General features: G+C 47.6%; 1 protein-coding gene across 3 annotated transcripts in view; it reads left to right on the top strand.

Moving 5' to 3' along the window:
- The window catches only part of DNAJC13 (DnaJ heat shock protein family (Hsp40) member C13), a 2,820,731-nt gene that overhangs the window by 2,713,484 nt on the left and 84,133 nt on the right, over positions 1-23,114 (top strand). For all 3 annotated transcript variants that reach the window (XM_069648714.1, XM_069648713.1, XM_069648715.1), the window contains one exon: positions 17,428-17,527. In XM_069648714.1, coding sequence (XP_069504815.1) covers positions 17,428-17,527 — 100 coding nt within the window. The remainder of the gene's footprint in view (positions 1-17,427; positions 17,528-23,114) is intronic.

Below are 23,114 nucleotides of genomic sequence, written 5' to 3'. Positions count from 1 at the left end.
AACTCAGAAGAAGGATGAGGGAAGACAGCCTAAGAAAGACTCCAAAGAGAATTCTAATAATCCTAATTCCAAAGAGGGCCCCAAACAAAACCATAAGGGTAAGCCACCTGGGAAACCACAGCAGAGTAGTATACCAGAAGGTCGTCAGAACAAGCCTCCATTCCAAAGGACCTTTGGGGCCTGTTATGTTTGTAAGGCTACTGACCATGTGAAAGGAGATCCCAGATGTAAGGATAAACCTTCAGGGGTCCAACTTGTCGCCTTAGCCTTCGCTCCAGAGGAGGAAGTCACTATGGCAAGTGGAAACTTTCTACTACTGGCTGATGAACCCACTGGAGTCTCAGCCAGTGTTTCTTTAGTCTCTCTGGGGTTGTGGGAACAACAAAATTTAGATGTGTATAATTCTATCCCAGATAATACTAAAGAGTATTATAAGGACAGTGTCCACGTGAATGGTCAGGAGACTCCTGCCATCAGGGACACTGGGGCCAGCTTAACTGTGGTGGATGAATCATTTTTCAAGGCTGAGGATGTTGCTAAGGCACCCAAATGCCTCACCAAGTTAGCTGGAGGGCCTGTGCAGATGTGTCCCCAGTTACCAGTTCTCATCCAGTGCAATGATATGGCTGTGAAGATACCTGTCAGTATACAATGTGAAGTGCCAGGAAGAGTTCTGCTAGGAAATGACTTGAAAGCTCTGGGAGTTGTCACATACCCCCAGACCTCCTAGTAAAAGGTTACAGGAGCTCACCAAATCTGCAAGAGAGAAAACCCTGCGAGGTTTATCTCAGGAGATGATGACAGAAATCACTCCTCTCCCACTGGAACAACTTACTGCAGTGACTACCAGATCAGGAGCAAAGGGGCCACCCAAGACTCCTAGGAAAAAGCCTACAGCAAGCACTCCAGTGCTTCCAACCAGGACTTCCCCGAGGTTGTCCAAAGTTACACCTGTAACTCCACCTCCAGCTGAGGCTGAGAGGGAGGTACAACCCTGTTTGGTTGAACTAGACTCTGAAGAAGAGCTAGTAGGAGGCCCAGAACTTATTGGAGACCTGGACCCGGCTGACCATCCTGAACTGCAGTCTTTACTGGCAGAAGGTGGACCCAGCAGGACAGCTTTTCGTAAGGGACAAAGAGAATGTCCAACTCTGGAGGGCCTTCGCCAGCAGGCAGCTTCTCCGGCTGATGGGCAAGAGCCTGGGAAGTATAGGTTACACTGGGAAGATGGCCTCATCTACAGTGAACCAACTGAATCTGAACCTGGAGCCTACCAACGCCTGGTAGTGCCCCAGGAGAACAGACAACAGTTCTTGCAACTAGCCCACGAGATTCCTTTGGCTGGTCACTTGAGTTTCAAGAAGACCAAGGAAAGGCTCTCTCTCTACTTTTATTGGCCAAAGATGGGGGCTGAAGTAGATAGATATTGCAGGAGCTGCCATACCTGCCAGACTTCTGGTAAGGTTGGTTCCAAGAATGTGGCACCTTTAGTGCCTCTCCCAGTTGTGGGAGTCCCATTTGAGAGGGTAGGGATTGACATTGTTGGTCCCCTTGATCCCCCAACCTCCTCAGGCAACAGGTTTATCCTTGTTGTAGTAGACCATGCTACTAGGTACCCTGAGGCAATTCCTATGAGGACTGTTACAGCTCAGGCTGTGGCTAAGGCCCTCCTTGGTATCTTTACCAGGGTTGGGTTTCCTAAGGAGGTGATCTCTGACAGGGGGACACATTTTATGTCCAACTACATGAAAGCCATGTGGAAAACCTGCGGAGTTACCTACAAGTTCTCAACCGCCTACCAACCTCAGACAAATGGGTTGGTAGAAAGATTTAACAGAACCATGAAGAGCATGATAGGTGCCTTAGAAGAACCCCTTAAGAAGAAGTGGGACCTTCTACTGCCATGCCTTCTATTTGCTTATAGGGAAGTCCCTCAGGAGGGAGTAGGTTATTCTCCCTTTGAACTTCTCTATGGCCATCCCGTCAGAGGCCCCTTGGCCCTGATTAAGGAGGGGTTGGAGAGTGCTCCTTCCCCCAAGCCAGTCAGAGTGACTGACTATGTGATAGGTCTCCGAAGGAGAATGTCACACATGATGGCAGAAGCAAGTGACAACTTGAAAGCTGGCCAAGCTCTGATCAAACATTGGCATGATCAGAAGGGTAACATGGTTGAGTTTACTCAAGACCAGCTAGTTCTAGTTATGCTTCCAACAAGGCAGAGGGCCTTGCAAGACAAATGGATGGGACCCTTCAAGGTTGTGGGAAAACTTGGAGAGGTCAACTATCTGGTGGATCTGGGCAAACCCAGGGAAGCTCCCAGAGTCTTCCACAACAACCGCCTCAAAGCCTATGTCTCTAGACCAGAAGTAGGAGCATTGCTTCTAGCTTCATCAGAAGAGGAGGAGGAGAGTGAAGCTCTACCTGACCTCCTGAGAGGCTTACCTTTGGACAAAGAGGTTGAAGGAGTTAATCTCTCTTCAGATCTGACCCCTGAGCAACAGGAGGCGTGCAAAGCTATGTTAAATCAGTTTGCCCCCCTGTTCTCACTTTCACCAGGCTTGACCCCTTGGGGACAGCATGAGATACTCACTGGTGACTGCCTGCCAGTCAAAAGCAGGGGATATAGGATGTCAGAACATGTCAGAACCCACATCAAAGGGGAGGTCAAGAAGATGCTTGATTTCGGGGTAATAGAGCCCTCTACTAGTCCATGGTCTAGCCCAGTAGTGTTAGTACCAAAGGCAGGATCCAAAGAGTTGAGATTCTGTGTGGACTATAGAGCTCTTAATGCAGTCACCAAGACTGATGCCCACCATTTGCCCAGGACAGATGAGTTGGTGGATAAACTTGGTGCAGCCAAGTACCTCAGCACACTGGACCTTACGTCAGGCTACTGGCAAATAGCCCTGACAGACCATGCCAAGGAGAAAACTGCATTTTCTACCCCAGTTGGCCTATACCAATTCAAGGTTATGCCTTTTGGACTGAAAAATGCACCTGCAACATTCCAGAGGATGGTGAACCAAGTTCTGGCTGGGATGGAGGACTTCTGCATGGCATACTTGGATGACATTGCAGTCTTCAGCCACTCCTGGGAAGAACATGTGACCCACTTAGGACATGTTTTGCAGGCTCTTGAGCAGGCCAATCTGACCATAAAGGCAAGCAAGTGCCAAATTGGTCAGAGTAAAGTTGTCTACCTTGGACATGAGGTAGGAGGTGGAGAAATAAGGCCTTTGCTCAGCAAGATTGAAGCTGTGCAAAATTGGACAACACCTACTACTCAGACCCAGGTGAGAGCCTTCTTAGGCCTCACTGGATACTACAGGAATTTCATTGAGAACTATGGGACCATAGCTTCTCCCCTGAATGTGATCTCCTCTCCAAAATTCCCTAAGAAGGTCAAATGGACTGAGGAATGCAATCAGGCCTTTGAAAACCTGAAGAAAGCTCTCTGCCAGGCTCCAGTACTCAGAGCTCCTGACTACCACCAAACTTTCATTGTACAAACTGATGCTTCCAATGTAGGTATAGGTGCAGTGCTTAGCCAACTGGATGAGAAGGGTAAGGAACACCCCATTTGCTTCATCAGTAGAAAACTGAAGGATCCTGAAACAAGGTGGGCAACAATCGAAAGAGAATGCTTTGCTATTGTGTGGGCACTGAAGAAGTTTAGGCCATACTTGTATGGTTCTACTTTTGTCATTCAGACTGACCACCAACCCTTGAGATGGTTAATGCAAATGAAAGGGGAAAATCCGAAACTATTGAGATGGTCAATCTGCCTCCAAGGGTTTGATTTCACCATTGAGCACAGGTCAGGGTGTCACCATCAAAATGCTGATGGACTCTCTAGGATGTATGTCATCGACTAGAGGTATGAGGTTCATCCAGGAGTGGATTAAATCCTCCTGTCCCTTAGTCTGGGGGGGGGGGGGGCGAGTGTTAGGAAGAATTCTCTGTTCAGGCTGAATTTCCTAACCTATTGAGTCCCCCAGCAGCTTTGCTGGATTTTTGGGGTTTATTTATGTCTCCTGCCAAGAGTGAGACTCTTTTACCCTCACTCTTGGACATGACTTGAGAGTGTTTCTGTGACTTGCTATGTGCTTATGGGCTAGGGGGTAATTTTCCCCATAGGCCATCATTGGTTTTTGAATGTGTGTTACACAGCACCCTCAGTGCAGTAGCACAGGGGTGTCTTAGAGACCCCCAAACATAGACTCCACACCCTGGGACTGACTACTGTCTCCCTGGGTCTGTAAAGTTACCATTGACTTTACTAGTCTTAACTTAGGAACTTAACCAGTACAAACCATCTTACTGTGGAAGTACTGGTAGGGGCAATTAGATTGCCCCTGGGTCTGTTGTCGAGGGGGTACTGTCCCGTCCCCCCTCGCCGAGTTCTGGCTGGTGGCAGTGGATACCAGGGAAATATTCCACCAGAATATTTCCCAATGGGATTTCCCATTGTTTTTAATGCACCACTTTTTGGTGCAATGTTAAAGATACCGCCGGGTTATTTAATTAATATAAATTCACCGGTTGGGATTTTTTGCCAGAACTCTCCGCCAAAATGGCGTCTAGGTTCACTTCAGTAACCCTGAACCTGAGTCGAGCCTTTGTTCCACTTTTGGCGGGCTTCTGCACAGAAGCCCTCCAAAGTGGTGCCATTCTGTCTGGGTTCCACAGGGGGTGTGGGAGGAGGTTTAGGCACCCTGGACTGAGGTTCCTTGCCAACTCATGTCGCACTCTAGTGTGATTGGCCCAAGTGGTGAGCCACCCCGCTCACCACTTAGCATGTTTGAGTGACAGCTAGGCTGTATGAATGGGGGTTTGCTGCATAAAAGCAGGGTTTTTGGGACTGGTTCTTCAGAAGTCGCCACAGGACCTAAGAAGCCGAAGAGGGAGAAGCCGAGCCGACCTGCCAAGACGACACCACCGGTGAAGCCCTGCAGAACCGTCTCACCACTTTTCCCGACGACAGAGGAGATCTCCCGCCGGAGAGTCTTCTTCCCTTAACTGGTGGGGACAACCAGTTGCTGCCTTCTTTTCGCCGTCCCGAAGTATCTCGTGGCCGCCTTGCCTGTGCCAAGCACCCCGGCAACCGGGATACCACTTTTTACCTCAACCGCGAAAGAGGGGTAAAAATCCTTTGTGACAGGAGAACTCCACGGCTGGCCTCATCCCTGGTAGTGAAACGACCTGCAGCCTTCCTCCCCGTCGAGATCACCTCTTCCTCGGGACGACGCCGTGACTTGCACCCACTACCAGGAACGACTACCACCGCTGGAGGAATCTTTCCACTTTTAAAGGTACTGTGTTCCGCCCGGCCTCCCTTGCCACCGATTGTACGGGGTAGATTTAGCCCTCGGCTCTCGAACCTGGGTAGGCCTGGGACACCCTAACTAAACTTTTCAGAACCGTAGTAAAGCCTTTCCTCTCACCTGCAAAGACTGATGACATTGTATGATCTTGGGCACATTTTTCGCCTGGCTCCCTCTAAAGCGGGCCCCGAACTAATTCTCCTTGTTCCACCATTGACTGTCTTTGCTAACCTTATGTGAAAAGTGTTTTACTTTACTGCTCTCTTTATTTCTGCCTTTTCCCTCCCTTTTGGTAATACTTGTTGGAGTGCCATCTAATGTTAAGCGCTCACCTCTGGTTGGAAATAAGTGGGATTAACTTAGAATTGTCCAACAAATGATTAGGGATGTACATATGAGTAATAGTAACTGTGTTTGACTTTCTTATCTTTTCTATTGTGCTAGTGTAATTTATGAGAGTACCTTTAATAAATAAGTTTATACTTTTACACCTAGCTCTGGTAAGTGTTTGCTTGTGCTACTGTGCCTCTGTACCTATTATGTATTCTCTGTATACTGCCTAACTCTTCTTGAGGGAAGTCTGACTGCTCAGCCACAGCTACCACAGTGAATCTGTGTGGTACAGACTGCTACCAAGTGGGTTTACTGCCAACACCTGTAGACTTAAATCTTTTGCAGTGGTCCCAGAGGGAACTGCACAGGTTTCTGCCTAACAACACTTCAAGACAGGACGGGTCCCTGGCGCACATCATAGGGGCCTTGCATAAGATGAAGACTGGTATAGAAAATGAAGCAGGTGTGCAAGCCGAGGATAGGTCCGACACATTATTCTCATGGGCACCATCCTGGCTTGGGGCACTGGTGTTGATACTGGTACCAACCTTGGTGCTCCTGTTGTTGGTGTTTTGGATGTACCAGATGATGCTCTGAAGTTGTTGTGTCAAGAATATTCCGAGCAGCGCACAAATAATGTTTACTATTGGGGCAAGGGTGGATCTCCCAGGCACAAAAAATTGTCATGTTCAAACTGAGGATTCAAATAAGCCATGTATGGTTAGAATTGAACAACCTCTCCACCCACCCCCACAGTCATTAACTTCACCCCCACCATATCAAGAAAATGACACTGAGCAGTGGTAGATTTAGTGGGTGACGGAGACAGTATATATCTCACGTGCACGCCAGAGAAATACGCACGGGGTGGGGTAAGCTTGCTTCACATGTGCAGGGCATGTGTCGGTAAGGATGAAGCAAACAGGCAGAGAGAAAGGGAGAAGTTGGTTAATGAAGGATTAACTAAAGTGGGGAATGTTGGGATGCACATTCAGATCACTTCCCCTCCTAGATGATTTAGGCTGCGAAAAATATACTGAAACAGGGGGAGTAAGTACAGGACGGTGTAGGGCACAGGGGGTGCTCTATGGGTGGGAATACGTGATGGGAGTGGAAAATCAAATAGGGGGAACTAACCAGTAGCTTTGTCATAGAAGTATGTGGGATACATTATGCATAAATAATTATAACATGAAGCAGTGTTGCGTCTAAGAAGTAGACCTGAATCTTTGCAGGCCGTGTTTTGGAGTCACAGAACAACGAGGCCTAATCTCTAGTCTGACCATCACATTCCGATTCCCAGGCGTGGCAAGTTACACGCACATACACCCACATCAGTTAGGTCTTTGAACAAATTAGGCAGGAATGTGTGCAGCTGAATAGGCAAAGGGTGGCGGCCCATTACCAAGGTTGTATTACTGAGAGCAAAGGCAGAGGTCTCGGGATGCCAAAACAAACCAAAATTTAAGACACTAGCACCCCCTAGAACGAACTACCAGATGTGCAGGGAAATGGGCCCTAAACCCTTCACGAACTTGTATGGCTTAATGGTACACTAGGTTTACTCTCTGGGAGGGGAAATGATAAAGGGGAACATGGAGAACAACGTGATCTGATTTGTGGACAGGAGAGAATAACAGGATACAGGTGGTGGAAGCATAATAAGGAACAGAGGGAGGTTTGGAAAGGAGAAAGCAAGGCACAGAGAGTTTAGATATGAATTTAATGACTTCTTTGGAGGTGAAATGTGCTTTGTTTGCATTCTGGGTCTGTCTTTTGTTAGGCCCTGGGGTGAATGAGAGAAATTAGTTGAAGTGCAATGTTGCACGTGTGGCGCCAAGATTGCTCTTGTACTTGAAGCTGCTGCTTGGACTGGCTATGTCATTTGAAAGCCATTTTGCATGGTTCTCCTTAGGCAAGTATTTGGAAACATTCAAGGTGCAACCTTGAAAGCAATTGAAAGGAGTGAGTTAGGTGAAGTCCAGTCATACACTGGGGAGTCGTCGGGGAAGAAGGTTGGATAGGGAGCGAGCTAGGTTGTGGGAAAGATATTGTTCTAAATGATGGAGTGTGCTTTGGGGGAAGAAAGTAGATTGTTGGGTGATGCAGATATGAGACCAATTCTTTTTTATTTTTAAAAATGATTTAGTTTAATTATTAAACTTTTTATTAATTGATACAGCTAATTTACTTATATGGAGCGATTACATATTCGGTGCTTTCCTCAATTCTGTTGGTTTATTATTGCGTAAGCAATAGTTCCTCTGTGTGTCCTTTCATAATATTGTTCTAGAAAAGGATGATAGTAATGACCATTTGAATTTCTTTTTTCTTGCAAACCTTTACAGACCATTATTATATGGTAAAGAGTTTCAATAGTATCAGTATGTTGACAAAATCAACAGTATTGTTGGGATGGCAAGATTTGTTTGAATATGGCTACGTCTTCAAGGGTCGGCAATACATTGAGACGAAGTCTCAAGCAGGAGTCTCGTTTCTTTTGTGCTGGAAAAAGGGTTAAGTAGGGTGGTAGTTGGTGTTAGGCAGAATTATATGCAGTACCCTTTTGGGAACACTACACACAATTAAGACTACAAGTGACAGTACAATTTCACCTTTAGTACAAGCCTGTACTACACAGTTATAGTGGTAGCAGAGCAGCCAGACTTCTCAAGAGTAGTGAGCAGTACAAATAGTTACACAAAGGACAGCAATGACTATGATTCAGGCAAACACTGACTCAAGGTTTCTAAGTAAAAGAATATATATTTATTTACTCAACAGTTATATAACATTTCACTATTCTAAGCAAGTTAAAAATCACAGTCATAAATGCATCACACCACTTCCCTTAAATTCCAGACAAGTTAAGCTCACAAGATAAAGTGGGAGCAAAATGGCACTCCATCAATTTAAAAGGGAGGGAAAGACAAAGTTACTAGAAATTAGGCAACACCAAAAGGTAAGTAATCAGAGCAAGTGAACATGAGAGGCTACAAGGTTAAAATCAGATAGGAAAGGCTTAGGGCCAAATTCAATGGTTCAAAAGTCTTTTGCTCAAGATAATAGGTTCAATGTAGTTCGCAGTAAAGTTAGTGGCACAGATTCTGGACGAGGTTGGTTGGTAGAAAAGTTAGTTCAAAGAGAAGACAAGGACAAGCCCTCGGATTGGAGAAAGATTTCAAAAACTTTCACCACGGTTGACCGAAACGGACAACCAGATTTGCACAGTACCTTAAAACGGAGAGGGAGCTGTAGCTGAGGCGGACATTCCTGGTGGTTCCTGCAGGCTCACGGTTCCTGAAGCGACTGTCGGACTGATCAGAAGTAGGAAAACTGGAGGGTCCTGCACCACCCAGGGAAGAAGCCAGCAGCAGAGCAAAACAACGAACAAAAGGTGCGCTCCTTAAATTCCAAGCAGGGTCCGACCTTCCTGGCTATCCGGCCCACTGTAGGTACAGCGAATTTGAGCAGAGGAGGGGTCCTGGCTTGAAGTTTGGGCAAACTGGTTGGTCCCATCAGCTCAAGGGAAGAAGTTTCCTGGAGGATCTTCTCTGTCGTCAGATTCGGAGATTCGGACCTGCAGCACGGCTTCACCGGACGGTTCAGTCGTGGTAGGGGTCCTCTTCTTCCAGTTCCTTGCCCAAGATCATACAAATAGTGAAAATACACATATCAAAACACATGTAAGGTGAGAAAAATAAATCGTAGAAATCCATCAAAGCTGCTGGGAGACTCGGCCATTTATGAGAATTCTCCCTAACAGTTGGTTAATCGCTCTTCTTTCACAGTCACATTGAAGATCTAAGTGAGATTGAGATTTCGGCTCTAGCGTCTTGATCCAGTAATTGCGCAGGATGCAATGTTTTGCAGCTTGAGGACGACCGGTTAGCATTTCAATCGATATATCAGCGGCCAATCTTTTATTTTCAACAGTACTTTCCCAATCATTCAAAATCGCTTCATTGCTGGCATTATGTCTAGTCTGTAATATGTCTATCGCAGGTATGTACTCATTAGAAATAATGTTCCTGTACAGGTCTAATTGTTTCCAGGTTGTGATTGCTTCCAAAGATTGAGTGGCGATCTCATACCTTATGCGAGGCATCGAGTATGCCGGAGGGAGCGCAAGAACTTTCCTCCAAAAGATGGCTTCAAGTTGTTGCCAGATTGAACAGTCTAGGTTGATCATTGATTTGCTTCCATAAGTCAGTATAGTTGTGACTTTTTGTCTGTAAAATAGTAGTACCGGTTTCAGGGAGAATTTCCCAAATTTTGGATGAATTAACCACCCTTGGCACGCGAGGGAATGTGCCTTGGCTTTGAGATGGTCCTCCTACGGCTTTTCTACTTTTGACTGGTTCAGCCAGATTCCAGGGTATTTTATTAGATTGACTTGTGTCCGTTTTTTCCTATCGAGCAAGAAAGAATACATTTTCTTCGTGTTCATGTGTTCATGGCTCAGTCATGACTTTAGTTTTTTGTGTATTAATCTTCATCTCGTTGGATTTCATATATTCCTCGAGTTTTGTGAGACTTATTTGCAGACCTCTTGGAGTTTTGGCCAACAAGACTATATCATTCGCATACATTATGCACCAAAGAGGAGTGGCATTAAGTATTGGTGGATTTGTTGTTGACGATTGGGTGGATTCCTCAAAGTCTGATGTGAATAAATTAAACGGGGTGAGCGCGAGGAGGCAAACTTGTTTGAGGCCATTCCTTGTTTCGATATAATCTGTTAATACTCCGTCTTTTGTCATACTAACCGCGTGGCGGTGCAGCCCTGGGAGCATGCAATGCCTTGACTCCACCCTTAGGCGCCACACCCCAGTCCCCTTTTCCGCGTCGACAGGAATGTGCCAAATTTACCTGCGCTCCTGGGTTTGGCTTCGGCCAAGTAATTTCACACGTAGATACTTCTTCTCTTCTGTATTTTTGTCTTTTTATCATTCAGGTTCTCGGTCCTCAGGCGTCACGCTCCTCCCCGACGCATGTCGACTTCTACAGGGTTCAGCAGGTGTCCATCCTGCTACTGGCTCTTTCCAACTTCAGACCCCCATGCCCTCTGCCTACGTTGCCTTGGCCCAGACCACGGCTGGCAAGTTTGTGCCGCATGCAATGCGCTCTCCTTGAGGTCTCTGAAGAACAGACTAGCCAGGTGGAGGGAGCTCTTCCAGAGATCACCTCCAGAGGATCTGAAGGACTTAGTCCATCATCGATCCAGGCCCAAGGTAGGGCCGCTCTTTTCCAGCGCACCCTGCAAGGGAGTCTCCTTTCCAAGAACTCGCTCACGCAGGAGGGACTGCTCAGGTTCTCATACCAGCACGAGTACCAAGGCTACTTCAGCTACCGGCTGGCCGGGCAGTCAGTGGATCCTCCCGCGACAGTGCTGACAGACCGGAAGGTTCTTTTAGTGGGTCTTCACGCGAGGAGCCACTGCCTAGTACTGACATGATGTCCAAGGTGGTGCCTAAATGCAGCTCTACCGGCGTATCTGCCGAGGGCGAAAAACCTACCAGGTCTCGGCCTGAGGAGCAGGGTAGGCCTCATGATCCACACTCAAGAGTCCTGGACGAGGCTGGGCCCAGTGAGCCAAGCAACACGACGCAGGCACGTGGAAGGCAGCTTGACCAGATGGCCGCCATGCCAGACGTTGGGGATACCCGTCCGGAAGGGAGCAGGTGGAGGAACGAGTGTCAAGGTGGGACTGGTGTCAACCAGGTACGTGGCCTACAGCCTATCCTTCATTTTCACAGGGCAGGTTCCTGTGCTCCCGCCAATGGCTCTGGTGCCACAGGCCCCATTACAGGTGCCCCTTGCAGCCCCCACTGCCTGCTCTGGCCCCCCCAACCAATAGTGCAGACAGTTCCGTACCAGCCTCCGGCTCTGGTCCCCATGCCTCAGCCTGTGGCTCCCAGCATTTCTCCACCGGTGCCGGACCAACCAGACCCCCAGGTGGACACATATGAGGAAGAGGACCCCGACACACCGTCATCAGCCAAGGCCTTCCACAAACATTTTGCAGGGCTGGCAGAGTACTTGGGCCTTCCTCAACCCGAGGTCGAGCAACCAGCAGAGGGGGGTCCTCGCCGAAGTCCTCACGCTACGCCCCGCAGCGACAACGGGGATCCTGATGCAGAAGGACGTTGTCGCCCTGGCCAGAAAGGGCTTGCTCAAACCCCACTTGGTCCAGCCGGTCAATCGACACCTGGACGCCATGTACAGGCAGATGGAGGGGGATACACTCTTGCTATCGGCCCATCCTCAGCCGCACTCCTCAGTGATTGCTGTAGCATCACTATACTCCAAGCCTCAGTCGTCTTCGGCCTCCTCGTCTGCGGCGCTGCTAGGCAAGGAGGAGAAGATCTTGAGGCGTACGGGAAGAAGCTGTATTCCAACGCGTCCTTGCATCTTCGTCAAGCCAATGTGGATGCTATGCTGGCAGTCGTTAACCAGAGGTTGTGGCGGGAAATTGCGAATTTCCTCCCAGAGCTTCTGGCGCAGAGCCAATCACGTTTCAAGGCGGGACTGGCAGAGGCCAAGATGGTGGCACAAGACATCATGGAGTCCACAGTGGCCCACATTGACACCTCTGGCCGCGCCATCTGCATTGCCACGGACATGAGAAGAACGGCCTGGCTCTGTGCTACTAAATTCAACCCGGATGTCAAGGAACGCATCTTAGACCTGCCATTCGAGGGGGGTGACCTCTTCCACTCCACTATGGACGAGGAGCTGGATAAAAAGAAAACGGCTCACAAATGGCCAAGTCTTTATCCATCCTTACAAAGACCATGCCCAAAACGTACTCCCAGTCACAGCAGCGCTCGGACAAGGTGGCGTACATACGGAGGGTTCCGCCGCTTCCAAGAGCAGAGGTTCAGGCAACCCGACCGTTCGCTGACCCAACATCGGCGCAAGCAACAAAAAGGGGTGAGGGGTTAAGGGATTTATCCAGCCCCCCCTCCTCTGCAACAGCCTCAGAGGGAAAGAAGGCATGACACGCCTCTGCAGTGTCTCTAGTGGGGGGGAAGGCTTGCTCTCCATGCACATTTCTGGTGCCAGAATTTCGCGGACACCTGGATCCTCTCTGTAGTATCTGCAGGGTACCGCCTACCCATCCCAGCCTCTCCTCTCTCGTCCCTTCCACTCCCACAGATTGAGACAGCAACTCTTTTGGCGGAGATCAGGTTGCTCGTCGAGAGCCAGTGGAGGGGAAGTCCCAGTCTCTCAGCGAGGTTTGGGTTTTTACTCCAGGATTTTCTCCATTCAGGAAAAGAACCAGGCGGGCCTGAGAGTTGTGCTGGACCTTCCCACCCTCAACCTCTCCCTACCTCTACAAAATTCAAGATGGTTATGCCTGCTTTAATAGCAGAGACATTGTGCAAGGGAGCAGTGTTGGATTGGCCCGTGGCCGGGCCGAAATCGTCCCTGGGGAGTGGGGACCGGTTTCTAGCCATGCCTGGGCCGGTTTGGAAGAAAAATAAAAAATCTTTTTTTTTTCCAAAAAGCCTTTTAAATAAATGAGTGCCAACACAGGTTGGGTGATATTGTATGCATATTTGTTCTATAAAAAATAGCTTAAGCGTAAGTGCTATACAATGACATATTATCATTTGGCCTTGGACGTCTGCTTGGATTCACAGTAATTTAGTGTACTTAGGAACAATGCTATTTGAAGCCACTTGCTGTTTTGTCAAAGGGTGAAAGGTTGTGGTTCATCGCTTCCTGGGATGTCACTTTGGGGTGGGGTCAAATGACATCACTTCCGGTGATGTCATCAGAGGTTAAGGGTCGTAAGGTGAGGGGTGGGCCACTTTGTTTTGGGTGACCGGGCCTATTTCTTGTCCCACTCCGACCCTGCAAGGGAGACTGGATGTGCTCCCTGGATCTGAAGGACGTGTACTTACACATCCCGATTTGGCAGCCTCATCGATTCAGGATCATGGGCTACCATTTCTAATACAAGGTGCTCCCTTTCGGCCTCAATTCGGCCCCCAGGGTCTTTACCAGGCTGATGAATACAGTGGCGGCCCTCCTCAGGACCCAGGGCCACCACATCTACCCGGTACCTCGACAACTGGCTCGTCAGGGCGACATCTCTGGAAGCGGTGCACCACACTTCACACGCTCTCATGAACACACTGTACAATCTGGGCTATTTGCTCATTCTCAAGAAGTCACAGCCTACGCAGAGACTGACCTTCTTGGGGCTCATCTGGGACACTTGCTCTGAGAGAGTTTTCCTTCAGAGGACAAGATCACAGCCATCAAGAGGGCCACTACTCACTTCCTCAGCAGAGAGGTAACATCGGCTGTCCCGACACGAGACTCAGTATGAGGAGGATACCGCTGCATTTCGCAGCAACATGGAATCGGGAACGGGGCTCTCAGGCAGAGATGATCCACATTCCTCCATCTCTTCACCCGGACCACACATGGTGGTCCAGGGACTACAACCTGCGGACTGGTAAGCCTTTCCGGCAACCTACCCCGCAGGTCACCATCACTACGGACTCCTCTCTCGAGGGATGGGGGGCCGCCCTGGACAACCACTGCGTCCATGGCAGCTGGACCCAGCAGGAGTACCACATCAATTGGCTGGAACTGAAGGCCATCTGGCTAGCGCTCAGAGCCTTCCTTCAGGTTATGGGGGGGGGGGTTGTCCTCATTCAGACAGACAACTCGACCAGCATGTACTATGTCAACAAGCAGAGAGGTACCATATCCCCTCCACTGTGCAGACTGGCAGTCAGCATGTGGGAATGGGCCCTGGAAAACATCTACCTCATGGCCGTCCATCTTCCGGCGGAATCCAACCTTGAGGCGGACAGGCTCAGCAGATTGGGAGCTGACAATTACGAGTGGCAACTAAACGACCTCATGCTGCAGGAGATCTTCAGCAGATGGGAACACCCCCAGGTGGACCTCTTTGCCACCTGGGACAACAAGAAATGGAACGGCATGGCAGCATACGCCTTCCTGCCCACACCGCTGATACACAGAGTGATATGCAGGATCAAGGTGTCTCGCCCCATCAGCGTCATTCTAATCGCTCCATGGTGGCCAGCCAGGCCATGGTTCTCGGAGCTGCTCAGCCTCTCGGAGAGACCACCTTTTCACCTTTCGACGGGCCCAGCACATCTTCTAGCACAGCAGGGGGCAGGGTCATCACCCCGCACCAGAGAAACTAGCCCTCACAGCGTGGTTCCTGAGCAGGTCACCATAAGGCACCTCAGCCTCTCCCAGGCTAATCTAGAGATCATACAGGGCGCAAGGCTACCAGGGCCCAGTATAAGAGCAAGTGGACCAGGTTCTGCCACTGGGCAGTCTCTAAGAATATCGACCCCCTTGCATGTACGTTGGACAGCGTGCTCTCCTTCTCGCGCACCTTGCCCACTCAGGCATGCAGGTTTGACACTTGCTGCACTTACCTGGCAGCCATTGGGGCCTACACAAACTCAGAGGAAGAAGTCTTCTCCTCTTCCAATCTGATTGTCAAGAAGCATTTGACGGGACTTGCCAGACTACCTGGCCATCAAGAGGCCACACCCTGTATGGGACCTCAACATAGTCTTGTGTGCCTTGGCGCACAAACCATTCAAGCCAATGGCGTCCGCGGACATCAGGGTGGTCACCATTAAGACGGCCTTGCTAGTCGGCCTCACCTCGGCTCGCAGAGTCAGCGAAATCCAGTTGCTGGTCGCCTCAGAACCATATACTAAGATTCACAAAGATAAAGTAGTCCTGCGGCCACACCCAGCATTCCTGCCTAAGGTGCCGTCTGCTTTCCATCTGAACGAGGAAATAGTGCTGCCTACATTTTTTGCTGAACCTAAAGATGAGGCACAGAGAGTTCTGCACTGCCTAGAGCTCTAATAGGGGCCAAGATAGATTATTGCTGTAGCCTTCTGTTGGGCATTAGCAAGTAAGACATACATAAGCTCCAGATAGCGCAGACCTGGGCAGTTGGAGTTGTTCTAGGCCTTGCTCGTCGTGACCATGTATCGGAGGCTAGGCGGGCTCTTCACTGGTTACCAATAGAGGCTAGGGTCAAATTCAGGGTGCCGTTCATTACCTTTAAATGCAGATTACGACAAATGCCACCATATCTGCAGACATGTATCAATGATAATGTCAATAATAGGGCATTGAGGTCTTGCACCCAGAATGATCTTCTCCAACCCAGGTGCAGACCATCGAAAGCCGAGAACTGCGCTTTCTTTCTGATAGCGCCAAAAACTCTGGAACCAGCTGCTTGAAAAAATGAGAAGTCAAAGCTCTCTACAAGTTTTTAAGAGAGACCTGAGGACGCTGCTATTCACCTGAGATGGGGATATGTTATCCACTCAAGGTCGCTTTTAGCCTCTGCTCTCGGTTGGCTTAGCATAAGCCTTAACCATTTTAGTTTTTTGTTTGTCAATTCTCTCCTGTCTGCCCCTTTATGCCTGAAGATCCACAGTGCACATTACAAATGTTGTAATGTCACTTAATGCCTCGATGTCAGGCGTGCTCTGAAATTCTGCTTGGACAGGACCAAGCGCTTCCGTAAGTCGGACACACTATTTGTCACCTTCGGAGATTCAGGACCGGGGTATCGGGCATCCAAGGCCTCCATAGCCCGGTGGATGGTCTCGGCCATAAAAGAAGCATACGAGGGACAGCATAAGCCACTTCTGGCCAACATGCATGCCCATGCGGTCAGAGCCATGGCAATTCCAACGCATTCCAACGCCATGTCCTCTGGCAAGTCATATGCAGGGCAGACACCTGGGCCACTCCTCCTGCTTCCTGCAAGTTTGGACGCCGGCTCTAGATCAGATGCGGCTTTCGGACAGGCGGTTCTCAAAAACTTGTTTGCTTAAGGAGGGTCTTTTCTCCACCTTTGGGCTAAACTCAGTTGTAATCGCCCATGCAATATGGAGGAAAGGGGACGGGACGTACGAGTAATTATAAGTTACTCACCGTAATGACTAACATACTCTAAGTCCCCTTTCCTCCATACGTCCCACCATCCTCCCCTCTAATAAAACTGGTTCCATTAGGATACGTTAATATATTGTCGATGTGTCTATGGGGACTGAGGAGTGGCACTGCACCGGAGGGCGGAGTCAGGGCAGCGCATGCTATCAGAGCCGCACCCCTGCATGCCTCTAAATTTAAAGGAAAGAAGGATTTTTCTGGTGAAAAAGGTTCTGTGTCCCATCCCTCGGAAGGGACGCTCATGCAGTATGGAGGAAAGGGGAATAAGAGTATGTTGGTCACTACGGTGAGTAATTTATAATTTGTGTATTTGGTAGTTTTAAATAGTGCCCTAGTGGGGTATTTGAGACACCCATTGGTATGTGATGGCAGCACCTTCAAATGAGTTGTATGTCACCTTGTGGTGGCTATGCCAGGAATGCGATTGCATTGTTGGAACCTGAGATTGCACAAAGCGTATGGCATTCAAAACCATTCAGCTTTTGCCATACTTGTTAATGGATATGCCTTCTACATTTGTATATATTATGCACTTGTGTTTTATTAAGCATGTAATCTGACTCAACGGGCAGTACTCTCACCTAATTGACAATGGCAGTAACGAGATGCACTTAATGTAGTTATGATTACCCAGAATATGTTAAATGATCATTTAAATTGTATCATATTTGACATGATGTGGTATAAGACACCGATGATGCAAACTGAGGCACTGCTATGCTACAAAAACAATGTGTATGTGTACAAGTTGTGTCAAAATAATTGCAATGTTTTCCCCCCCAAGGTGAATGAAATCCTATCTCGGTCTTCTATCTGGAGTGCCTTCAAAGATCAGAAACATGATTTGTTCATTTCTGACACACAAACAGCAGGATACCTCACGGGTGAGAAATATTATTTCTGCAAGTACGACAATGCATATATTTAAGCAATATTTCTGTATTCTAATGCCATTACCTATTAGTAATGGCTCTTGTCCCAACCTTAAAAAGGTACAAAACCAAAAGGGGATATTATTGCTAATTAAACGTTCTACCCTCTGGGGGTAGAATGATCTGTTTAAAACAAAGAAAGACACAGGAGAAACATTGGGATGTCGGGAAAGAAGACTTATACCAGCAATTATATCCCTCTGGCACTCTACATTTTCTGAATTGGAACAGCCAACATTCCAATGTTCTGATATTATGTAAAAGAAATGTTCCGATTAGTTCTGGTAGATGTGCATTTCTCTACAGCAAATCTCCACCTTGCTTGTCCTAAGCAATGCTTTAGTCCCTCAAGTAACCATAATGTACATTTGAGGTTTCATCATAACTGACCATAATTATAGGTGTGACCATCAATTTGGTTTAAACCCTTCTCGATAGAAATGGCATAAGAGGATTGGAAACATATTTGCCTACCCTAAACTATTTTCCATACCCCTCCCCCTGACCCCCTCAACCCCCACTGTTAAGAGTAGGAGGGGGTCTGGGATTATTTCCATAGTGGAACTCCTCTTCTAACACTAGTTTAAGGAACATCTAGCTGTAATAAATACTTGAGGCTCAGCGTATGCCCCAACCTGAATTCCTTTTCAGTGTAATGAACAGTTGTGAGTTTTGACAAATAATCCTGGAAAGTAAGAATGCACATTACTATTTTAATGTATTCCTACCAGCGTGAGTTCATGAATAACAAAAGTGATAATCAGTAACATCAAACCAGCCTTTTTAGACTGAAGTTATGTGAAGGGGCTCCTCAGCCTTGTTCCTCTATTTTGGTAAGAGAATGCCTCAACCTTCAATATCTGTATTTTGTACTGCAGCGCTGCACATTATTCCTTATAAATTGTCCCACCATTATCTCCTTTAGTACTTGGTCTATTAATCAGTCTGATACAAAAAAATATTCCTTTTGTTGATATGTTGACTACATGCAGGATCTGATGAGCTGGCAAAACACAATATATGACTTGTAAGATATTACTTATACATATTTTAAGCAATAAACAAAAGCAACTATAATCCAGCTAATTGCATGATAACCTGTGCCACTCGATTAAAGAGATATTGCAAGTTGCGTTTCAACAAGGGACAAGGACTCTAGTTGGTGAGTCGTAAGTGAAGAGAGCAAACATCTAGCTAGTGGCAGCTTCTTCTAGATAATGCATAGAGGTAAGCCCTTTGATGCTTGTTATTTTAAAACAATTATCTTTATTAAACATCTGAAGAACAGCTAATAAATACAATTTTCACATGTTTTACAGAGTTTACAGGGATCCCATTTTCATTGTGCGCAACTGTAACAGTTCCAACCATAATGTAGCATAAATAACAATATGCACAACTATCTTGCAGTGTAGTAAAATATTTAACCATAGTAAAGCCAACATGTGTTTCATGCTCTTCCTTACGTTATAGTTCGAGATCATAGAAATATACACAAACCTTTAACCATGTACAGATGGTATTCATTATTCTTAATAATTAACACTTATTATAGATACATATTGTAAGCCTTTTAAAACAAAATGTTTATTTACAAGCTGACTTTGTGGGTTAGAATAAGCGGCATTATGCAAATATATTCCTGCTTTCCTGTAAAGCCCAGCAGTATACTAAATAAATATAGTACCAGGAATATCTTCCAGGTTATCAACTAAGGGCTATGACTTGACAAAAATGAATCAATAAGAAAGACATCTGCGAAGCTAGTCATGGCTGTAAGTCAGTGTTTTAGCAGTGGGGCAGAGCAGACTCCATATAAACCACATATGATGTCACATCTGGAATGGTAGCTGCCAAAACCACTGAGCAGGCCCAGAGCTGCGGTGCACCCCTTGATGGCTGAAAAAGTTGCATAATATTTCTAGTGGGAGGAATCTATGTGAGGAACGACTAATCCAGCAGAAAGAACATTAGAGTGATTCTTTTCTGCCAAATACACTTGTCTCCACTTGAGATATACATTCAATGGATTGCCTTTCTCCTGCAGATTCCTCATCAGATAGATTTTCATTGCAGCATCAGCTGCTCGGAAAATATTTTGGACAGGGGGCATAGTGCAGCTCGACTCGGGCGTCGATCCTCCTTGACTCAATGCTCGGTCGTCGTCGGTCATCATACATATACTGCGTAACTACACACCCTGTATTTGAGTTCCTTTTTTCCGTTAGCTCAGAACGCTGCTCGAGAGGAACACTGCAAATTTTCTTCGACATCTCACTCGACGTTTGACGTTTTTCTCATCTTTGTTTGATGCAAGCTCGACCGTGTCCGCTCCCTGAGTCTCGGGATTCAAATGCTGCAAAGACTGCAGATTGAAAATGTCCTTGACAGATCCGCACAACATCTGTGTGTGGTGCCTCAGTACCGGTCATGACACAGAGAGCCGGGCATCATGTGGCAAAATGAACCTGAAGTACCTCTGGGGTCGGTCGGTGAAGCTCTCCTTGGGCCAACTGCCCTCCAAATCCCAGGTGCAGTTGATCGTTTAGTCTTCGGGGGCCAAAACGGAAGAGCCTACCCCAGTAAAAAGCAGACCCTGGTAGCTCCCGCAGCGCCCAGTGACTTCGGCCCCATCATCGCCGGTGGAGCCTTTGGGCTCGGTGCAGAGCAAGACTGTGCTGCCTTTGGCGCTGGTACTTCCCCGTGCAACTCAGGCATTGGTTGTCTCCGACACTCCCTCTGCACTGAAAACCTTATCAGCTCCAGTCGCTAAGCTGTCGACGTCTAGTGGTCTTTCACGCCAACATCCAGGTCCGACTTTTTCGGTTTACTTGGGTTCAGGAGGCGTAGATTATTTTGATGACCAGAATCCGTTTTTACAGCTGGCTCAAGGCCTCCAGACACCTAGTCAGACCTCGAATTTCAGCAGTCCCAGCACTATCTTCATAATACCTATAAATTCAGGGCACTGGTAGAAGGGGTTATTGACACCCTGGGATTGCACTCATCAGTGGCACCTGTACAAGGTTATGACCTTAACAACATTTTAGATGACGGCCTTACCACTGAACATAATATGCCTTTAAACCCTGCCATTGCCGATCCTTTAGCAGATATGTGGCAAAAACCTTGTTCCCTTCCTCCCGTTGGCTCCACCATTTTCTGGAAATACCGACCGGCTAGAGGGGACCCTTCATACCTCTCCTTTCACCCTTCCCCAGAGGGGCTTGTTATGCAGGCTACTACAGTCTCTTCTAGATCTGTATATTCTGCACCCACTCTGCCTCCAGACTGGGTAGCAAAGAATGTTAGATGCCTTGGTGAAGAAGGCTTTCACCTCAAGTAGCATGGCCCTCAAAGCTACTAATGTGACGCGCAGTTTTGCTAAATAATCTTTCAGTCTATGGCCAGCAGTGGAAAATTCTGCTCGGTATGTCCTGGAAGGAGAAATGCGGGAGGGCTTCCTACAGCTAGTGGGGATGGGAAAAAGTTGGCTAGGCAATAGCTGCGAACGGGCATGGACATTGCTGACTGTGTGGGCTTATGTATGGTGTCAGCCATAACGCTAAGAAGGCAGGCCTACTTAACCTCTGGTTTTTCGCCTAATGTCCAAGTCAAACTTCTGGACATGCCCTTCGAGGGCGATCTTCTTTTCGGCAACAAAGTTGACGGTTCCTTAGAGAAATTTAAGGAATCCAAGATCACTGCCAAATCCTTAGGCCTAGCTGCGCAGACGGACAAACCTGCACTTAGCTTCGCCTCTAGGGCACAGGGCTACAGGAGATATGCTCCTTGTTAGGGAGAATTCTCATTCTATGGCTAATTTCCCTTACCTACAGAGTCCACCAGCAGCTTTGCTGGATTTGAAGGGTTTGTTTCTTTTCTCCTGCGAAGAGTGAGACTCTTTTTCCCGCTCTTAGGCATTTTTGCAGTGTGTTTTCTAGGCTATTTTTGTGTTTAATGTCTATGGGGTTTTTCTCACCTCCATAGGAACATCTTTATTCACATGTGTTACACAGCACCCTCAGTGCAGTGACAGCGGGGTGTCATAGTGACCCCCAAACATAGACTCCATACCCTGGGACTGACTACTGTCTCCCAGGGCATGTAAAGTCCCAATTGACTGTACTAGTCAATTTTTATGAACTAAGCCAGTACAACCCATCTTACTATGGAGGTACTGGAAAGGGGTTAATAGTTTTTCAAGAGGGTACCGTACAGTCCCTCTCTCAAAAGTTTCTGGCTGGTGGCAGTGGTTACTACCATAAATATTCTACCGCAAATATTTTCCTATGGGATTTTGCCATTGTTCGAGGCTACCACTTTTTCTGACAGCCTCTAACATACCTATGGCTGACCACAATGACATACTACCAGTCTGACTATAGTATTTGAAATCCACAATATATATTACTAACCCTCACCTACCAAATTGTGATGTAGCAACAGTTTTGTACTTATTACTATTATCATTTTTCGTGCGCTTTGTTACAAGCCAAACTAGGCTTACATGTGATCTTTCATTTTAAACTGTTTTTTCTTTACTATGAATTCTATACTCTATATGTATGTCTGAATAAACCAAAGTTTTTTCCATTCTTCTATTTTTGTGACTTTCAACAGCTAGCAATTACAAACTAGCCTCCTGCCTTTTGAAAACCTACCGTAGCAACACGGTCAAATAGGGGTAGTTTATGACTCTCCCTTCTCCCTGTAAGCCTCTAACATACCGCCAGTGCATTTTAATATTAACTTTACTCCGCTAGGTTTTATTTGCCAGAATTTTAACATAACTCGTTTCTCGTGTCTTTCTCTAAACTCCTAACCCAGGTCGGGGATCCTTTGTTCGTCCGTTTGGCGGGCTTCTGCCTAGAAGCCCTCTTTTCGGCGCCAATGAGTCTAGGGTGGGTCCATTGTGTGGGAGGGGGAGTAGGACCCCTGGACAGGGTAGCCTCAGCAACCCATGTCGCACTCTATCCTGATCGGCTGGAGGGTCTCCCGCCAAGATGACCACTCCACTGTGTGAGTGACAGCTAGGCTGTATGAATGGGGATCTTTTTGCATAAAAGCAGGGTCCTGAGGACTGGAAGAGCAAGACGTCGCCACTGGAACTAAGAAGCCGAAGAGGAGAGAAGCCAAAGACATCTGCAACGACTGAACCACCGGTGAAACCCTGCTGCAGCGTCTCACCACTTTTCTCCACACGAGAGAAGAGGTTAATCTGGAAGAGCCTTCTTCTCTTGAGCTGGTGGGGCCAACCAGTTTGCCAATCGCCTTCCCAGACCTGCCTTGGTCGATTCACCAGTACCCTGTACTCGGAGGCCGGATAGCCAGGCACCAGTCCACCCGGACCACGATTTAAAGGAGCGTAGCTTTTATTCGTCGGGCAGCACCGCGGCTGGTTTCATCCCTGGGTAGTGCAGTAACTCGAACCTTCCTCCACGACGAGAGCCTCTCTTCCTCTGCTGGATGCCCGGAACTGCAGGAACTACTAGGAACAACCGCCACCGCAGGAGCCACTTCTTCATTTTAAAGGTAT

Source organism: Ambystoma mexicanum, chromosome 2q, assembly GCF_040938575.1.
Source record: "Ambystoma mexicanum isolate Mex_15411 chromosome 2q, UKY_AmexF1_1, whole genome shotgun sequence".
In the NCBI taxonomy this organism is placed as follows: Eukaryota; Metazoa; Chordata; class Amphibia; order Caudata; family Ambystomatidae; genus Ambystoma; species Ambystoma mexicanum.
Note: the sequence above shows the minus strand (reverse complement) of the source record. Positions and strands in the feature narration are given on the sequence as shown.